Raw genomic sequence first — 6,856 nt, 5'->3', positions numbered from 1 at the left:
AGACTGGCTTATGCTTTTAAAAGCTACAGCTGAAAACCTTGAGTGCACCCAGCAGAAGTGTGTGTAAAATGGCTGACAAGGTATTGAGGGTGTCATAGTTACAGCTGGGCGAATACACTGATTTTTTGGTTCAGTGGCCGAACCAAAATATCTGTAAAACGATTGTTTTGTTTTTTTCTGGACAAGATGAAAAAATGTTGCTTTGAATTAACATTTCATTTTGAACAAGTCAATTTGAAACATTTCCAAATGGTTTATTTTGACATTTTCTAGACAAACCATTTAGACATTGCCAAAAAATTTATTTTCTGGGGTTTTTCGGCCAAAACAATTTGCCAAAGTCAACCCAAATTTGCAAATACTTTCACAGCCCCCAAAATGCATTTTTGGCCTATTTAGTATTCACCAATTTTTCCCCCCCAGTTCTATTCACAACACTTGGGGCCAGATTCCGAGCTGGTGTAAATCGGCTTAGATCCACTGACTTCAGTGGGGCTACACCAATTTCCATTAGCCAAGGTTGAGGCCCTTGATGTCCAAGAGATAAATTGTAATATTGTCAAAGAAACATCATAAAATGATATATTAGTTATTAAAACAAAGATGGCAGTTTATTTATAAAATGATCTTCTCAGCAGCAATACAATGAGACAGATTTGCAAGATTACTGTACAAAATAATTGACATACCACATTTGTGTAACTGGGTCATGCTTACTTTATTCTGTATGACTCATGTTGTACAAAAAGAAAATGAATGTTAAAGGAATACACTAATTATTGTGGCTGTTTAACCCATCAAAAGTTTAATGAAATACCAATACTTTCTATAGTCCTTTGAATCTCAGTGATCCATTTCATAGCCTGACTGGGTCACAATAGCAAGCTGAACTGTATAAGAAAACGGTTCAGTGGGAAGCCTGCTTGAACCATATTTCAACACAGTTCACAAATACTGTTCCATTCTGAGCATAGGCCAGCACAGGGCCTGTCAATCACATAAATCCTGCTTTGAAAGCTTAAGTAGGACTTAAAGCCTTATTACAGGCCCTCTGGCCAGGGGTGAATTTCACCCGCAGAGTGCACTGGTGTCCAATATATGTAATGATCTTCATCTGAAAGAGCAGAGGGACTAAAAATAGAAACAAAAAATTCCAATAAATATTCCTAATTTAACAGTATATTATTCAAAATGTCCTTACGATTAAATCACTATCAGAAAATATAGTCATTCAAATAATTAAATATTGACTTTGTGCTAAATAGAAGATAAGTAACTCCAATTCAGAGGTCAGAAAAATACAAAAGCGGAATTGCATTTTGCTGAATTTAACTAGCATGCAGATGTCGACCTTTTTATTGGCTTAGTTTACAAAAACAATTCTGTACATTTCTGATCCATTGGCTTACAGTTTAGTTTGATTCATCTGTCAAATATGTGGTGTGAAAAAAAGATGAGCGTATGGACAGTCTGGAGTTTAACAGTATTTCTAATTTTTAGAATGTTTACTAGCAACATATAAAACACCTGTGTTTTACTTAAAATATGAAATATCCTTTAAAAAATAATTTAGAGTATATACTGTCCTTGATTACTGTCACTCTCAACATCTCTTTTGGATTCATCCAGTTGGGTAAAGGATTCATTCTTTAGTTTTGGTGACATCATATGGTTTCCACCACTGTGCAAATTGCAACACTTTCTTCCTCTGATCATCAAAGTTCTCTCTAATTCCTTTTTTCCAAAGCCTTGGTTCCAAGTCCAGCATGCCACCAATTATTTCCTTTGCAAGTATAAAAGAGAAAATAAAGAAAAAGGCTGAATGGTTGTATGACTTCACTTAAGGCTATTTTGCAATCAAACAAAGAATGTATATGTTTCCTCAAATGTCACTCACCCACCTTGTCTCTCTAATATCCTGGGACCAAGGGCCAGCCTTACGGGTGGGTGCCATCGTCAAGAAGCAAGGAATGACATGGGCCTGGGGTGCGAGGCCATGGAAGGGAGCTCAGGGAAATGGGGATGGGCAGCAGAGCCAGGGGACAATGGGTGGGGAGCCCAGAGTGGCAGCGGGGTTTGGGGAAGCAGTGAGGCCTAGGGGCAATGGGAGGGGGAGTCTGGATGGGGAGTCCATGGAGGAAGGAGAGACAGAGGCAATGGGGGAGGGAAGCCCAGGGAGGCAGCGGGGGCCAGTGCGCCAAAATACAAGTTCGCCCAGGGCACCATTTTCCCTAAGGACGGCCCTGCTGGGACCGACACGGCTACAACAACACTACATAGTCAAGGCTGAAAGAATAGAAAACCTGAATGTAGCTAAATGTAATATTTTAAGAAATTAAATTCTGAAAGCCTTAAACTCTCCAAAACTAGACTGCAAAATGGAAAAAATTCAGCTCGTCAGGTGAGTGACTCAGCCAACAACTTCTAAGGTACAGCATTGAAATGTACTCTACAAGGATCGTACCACTGTAGGGCTATGTGGGTGTATTAGTAAGTTTGTGATTTAAGTAGACAAAAGCCCAGAAATTCACAGGCTCCCCCACTCTGTTCGTAGCAATATTTGAAAAAAGATTAAATTATTCCCCAAGTCCACTTATTGTCTGGTTTTTCATTACTGATTCTTCCAAGAAATTATTACTGTGGCTTAATAAAAAAACATAAGCTCTTATTGCAATTCGTAGTTTATGCGATAAATTCTCAGCATATGCGTGCAGGGATTTAACCACATAACTCCTAGTAATATTATCAGTTATGTGTGAGAGAAATAGCATATATGGGAGTACAGGTGTTATACAAACTTGAATTCTTTTTATTTTTTAAATGGATTTCATCTAGAAAGGTTCGTAAAGAAATTTTTTTCTATCAAGATGAAACTTTCAAAGACAAGCTGTTTGACTTATGGCCTAGCTCCCAAATATAAAGATTACTAAATTGTCTTGTTTGTGAGAAGAACGACGACATCTGGTCATGGATTAATTTTGCTGATGGATGAATGCTGAGTGGCTTGTTGTTGCTAGGTCTTCTCAATTAGTTATTTTGATAGGATTTTGGATAGACTCTTCTGTAACACAATGTCATCTCAAGACCTTTCACCTGGACAAAGCCATGTCAGCCTCCTCAAAAATGGTTTTGTGTTCTGTATTTTTGATATTTTGACAGTCTCTGTGGTATGCAAACACTGAATATTTTTTAATTGATGGCTTAAGTGGGACTTTTCCCAAAAGTGAGACTAGCTGAGGAAGGCCTAACTCAAATCTGATGGGACCAAGTTGCATGTCTCCAGGGTAGCCTCACACTTAATTTGCTCTCTGCAAGATAGAGTGAGTGAAGCTCGCCTTTTGGGTCACTGAGCCACCTGAGGGAAGATTCACATTCCAGAAATTCTGAGGCGGATCACCTCAGGGAGAGGAAGTCAATAATCAACCGATGGGCTACACCAGCCTTTGGCCAATCTCCAGGCCTGAAGGCATGCTAGAGAGAAGTGCTGTGCCAGCAAGATCACCATCTGGCCCTTGTCTGCAGTTTCATCTCCTACTCCAGCTCTCTGAGTCTTCTAGATTCTCATGAAGACTTTGTGAACCCCCATTATCTTAAGTATTTTAGTTCTAAAAAAACTTTGACTGTCACATGTAAATTTGGGTGCTAAATTGTCTAATTGTTGCTTATCTAAATATTATTATACAGACTAACAAAATATTTTTGTTGGGAGTTTGGGGAGTAAAGCAGTAGCCACCACGCTAGAATTGAAATCTAATCAGGAAGCTTTGTAATTGGTTTGTAGGTGGTTGTTTTAGCATTAGATTATTTAGTTTCAGTATCAAAATATCAACCAGGTCCCAATTATAGATTCAATTGACTTGGGTGAAATTCTTTAGTTGAGTTATAATCAAATGGACAGCCACCTTCTTAGAATTTATAAGGATTATTTGTTGTATTAATCTAATAAATGAAGTAATCTGATTATTTGAATCCACTTCAATATTGAGACTAACTTGTTGATTTGACCTTGATTTGATAGCTGCACTGTTTTATTCTTAGTTTAATTTAGTATTATGAATAAGGCTAAGATTTTGTCATGGTAATTTTTGCCATAGTAATTTCACAGACAGGTCACGGGCAATAAACAAAAATTCACGGAAGACCATGACCTGTCCATGACTTTTACTAAAAATAACCCTGACAAAATGAGGAGTGGGGGGGTCCAGCACCCACCACTGCTGCCATTCACAGCAGCTGGGAGCTCCAGGACAGGTGGCTGGGAGTTGCTGGGGCCCCCTGCCCTAGCTCAGAACTCCGGGGGGCCCCCCGCCATTACTTGGACCTCCAGGGGCCACCTTCCGCCCACGGTGGCTGGGCGCTCTGGGGGCGCCTGCCGCGCAAAACAGCTGGGCGCTCCGGGGGCTGCCTGTGGCGGCTTGGACCTGCAGGGGACCCTGCTATGGCTCAGAGCTCCGGGCAGGCACCTAGGAACTGCAGGGCCCCCAACTGCCCGCAGGGGCTGGGAGCTCCGGGGTGGCCCCTAGCTACGGCTTGGAGCTCTGGGGGGGCCCCCTGCCACAGCTCGGAGCTCCAGGGAGTCCCCCTGCCAAGGCTTGGACCTCCATGACATAACCATAGCCTTCATTATGAACAGTAGGTTAGCTTTGGTGATATGTACTCTTGCTTTTATTTTTGTTTAATAGTTTTAATAAAATTTATTAAACTGATACTGAATCACACTTCTTTCAGTGAGCAATGTGGATTCAGAACCTTTGAGGACGAAGGTGGATATCAGTCAGTCAGCCCAAAAGCCTGACAAGATCCCCCTCAATTAGCCTTTGGTTCTCACGTATGTGACTTAAATCCCAATGCATTGCATAGAAAATCTACCACCATCTAGCAAACTGTGATAAAGTATGTTAAAATAACTCAGTGTTGGTGATGTCTGATTTAGTTATGATACAAAAAATTCAATACATGACTGGTGCGTTGGACTTGTACATGTCAATACCTTTCCAAAATAATGAGGGAACTTGTGCTGATCTTCAATTACATGAGCAAAGCCTCCTTGAAGGCCGAAGTCCACAGAGAAGTAGGGCAAGCCTCTAGGAATCTAAATACATACAAAGAACATGCATTTTAGATATTTTAATAGATTGTATTTACAAAAGAACTGCTGTTTTTAATTAAGACGCCCCACAATTTATTAAAAGTGAAAGTTGTTTTTAAAGTTGGCAGTCAGTATTAACACAAAAGAAATTTAGGCCCTGATCCTGCAAAGACTTAGGCAGGTCAATGGGACTAACAATGTAAGTGAAGTTAAATATGCCCGCATGTATTTGCAGGATTGGGGCCGTATAGGGTATATCTACGCAGCATTCTGGGGTGAGCCTCCAGCCCAGGTTGCCTGACTCGGGGGAGTGGGCTCCTGCTAGCACTCTAAAAATAGCTACTATAGACAGCGCTTTGAAGTTGCAGATTGGGCTGTAGCTCAGGCTCTGACACCTTGGGAGGTGGGTGAGCTTCACAGCCCAAGCTCTGGTACAAGCCACAGTTTCAAAGCACTGTCTATATCACTATTTTCAGAGTGCTAGCATGAGCCCCACTAGTCCAACTCTGACGAGCCGGGCTAGGAGGCTCGCTCCAAAATACTGTGTAGACATATCCATATTGTACTGCATCTTTCATACAAGCTGCATCACAAAAATATGTTTTTATACAGTTAAATAATCTAGCTGCAGAGTTAAAAAAAATGAAGGGGAAAAGAACAGGATACAGAAACTGGAAGAAGAGACGTTGGAAAATAGATGGAGAGATTATGACATGGAGTGATTCAGGAAAGCTGAATCCAGATGGCAGGAAGTGCAGAGAAGAAGATTATAACATCAAATGTGGTGAGATTGAAGGGATGGAGAGGAGACTGGCTTAGAGAGATATATGTATTAAGAGAGAACCATCATCATTAGAGATTTCCTTATCTTCTGGACTATAGTTGTGTCAAGCATGGGGAAATTTAAGAAGCAGGACTGCAAGTTAAATTATTGCCAGGAATGAAAAGTATGATGCAGTAAAGACAAATGCCCCAGATTTTAGTCAGACACCTTTATTGGTGGCCATTTTGATGCCCCGAAAAAAGAACTTGTAGAAAAAACAAAGGCAGGCATACAATGCTGGAACAGTCCCACTACACAAGTTATGGAAATTATGGACTAACCTGTTGAAGGGGAGATTTTCATAGTTCACTGAGCCCGCAATGAATTGGCCAGCCGGCCAAGAGACACCGTTAGGAGAATTTTCATTGGGAGAAGAGGGAGAGGTGCCCTTGAAAGATTCATTAGTTGCTATGGTGTTACAAGGGGAGTATTGCTGCTTCATGGCAACACACTATTTTATCTCTACTCATTGCTGAGCATGTTCCTGCATAGACAGATGGTAGGAGTTATTGTGTCTCAAACTCACAGGTACTTCCTCTGTTCCAGGCCAAATGCCTCGTAACTATCACGGGTGGTGTTTTACAAATGGCTTTCAAATAAAATGATATAGAACACAGGTTTTTTTTGTTTTTTTTAAGGTAAGAATTCCCATGGAGGGTGCAAGTTAATTTATTATTGAGCATTTAAAGTCAGGTTTAAAACTATTAAGTAAAGAATGAGCTTGGAAGAGGAAAAAAGGGGGTTGCATTGTCTTACTTGAAAACAGTTCCAAAAGGTTAAACAAAGTTCTTCCTTTCTCCTGGTAGGCTTTGTATAGTTTTGTGTAAGGACATGATTTTGATAATTAGCGAATCAGGTAATTTATGAGTGATAACACTGTGTGTTTAACATGGCTTCAATATATAGTGTGTCCTACTGTATACAGGTCTATACTACAGCATATA

General features: G+C 40.5%; 1 protein-coding gene across 1 annotated transcript in view; it reads right to left on the bottom strand.

Moving 5' to 3' along the window:
- Positions 1-1,583: 1,583 nt before the first annotated feature.
- CWF19L2 (CWF19 like cell cycle control factor 2) overlaps positions 1,584-6,856 on the bottom strand; it is a 177,674-nt gene continuing 172,401 nt past the window's right edge. The window contains exons 17-18 of the mRNA XM_065411158.1: positions 4,991-5,092; positions 1,584-1,783 (exon numbers count right to left, since the gene is read on the bottom strand). Of these exons, the coding sequence (XP_065267230.1) occupies positions 1,643-1,783; positions 4,991-5,092 (243 nt within the window). The 3' untranslated portion in view covers positions 1,584-1,642. The remainder of the gene's footprint in view (positions 1,784-4,990; positions 5,093-6,856) is intronic.

The sequence above is a fragment of the Emys orbicularis genome, chromosome 1 (genome assembly GCF_028017835.1).
Source record: "Emys orbicularis isolate rEmyOrb1 chromosome 1, rEmyOrb1.hap1, whole genome shotgun sequence".
Lineage (NCBI taxonomy): Eukaryota > Metazoa > Chordata > Testudines > Emydidae > Emys > Emys orbicularis.
The sequence above is the reverse complement of the archived record's forward strand: the minus strand, read 5'-3'. Positions and strand labels throughout refer to the sequence as shown.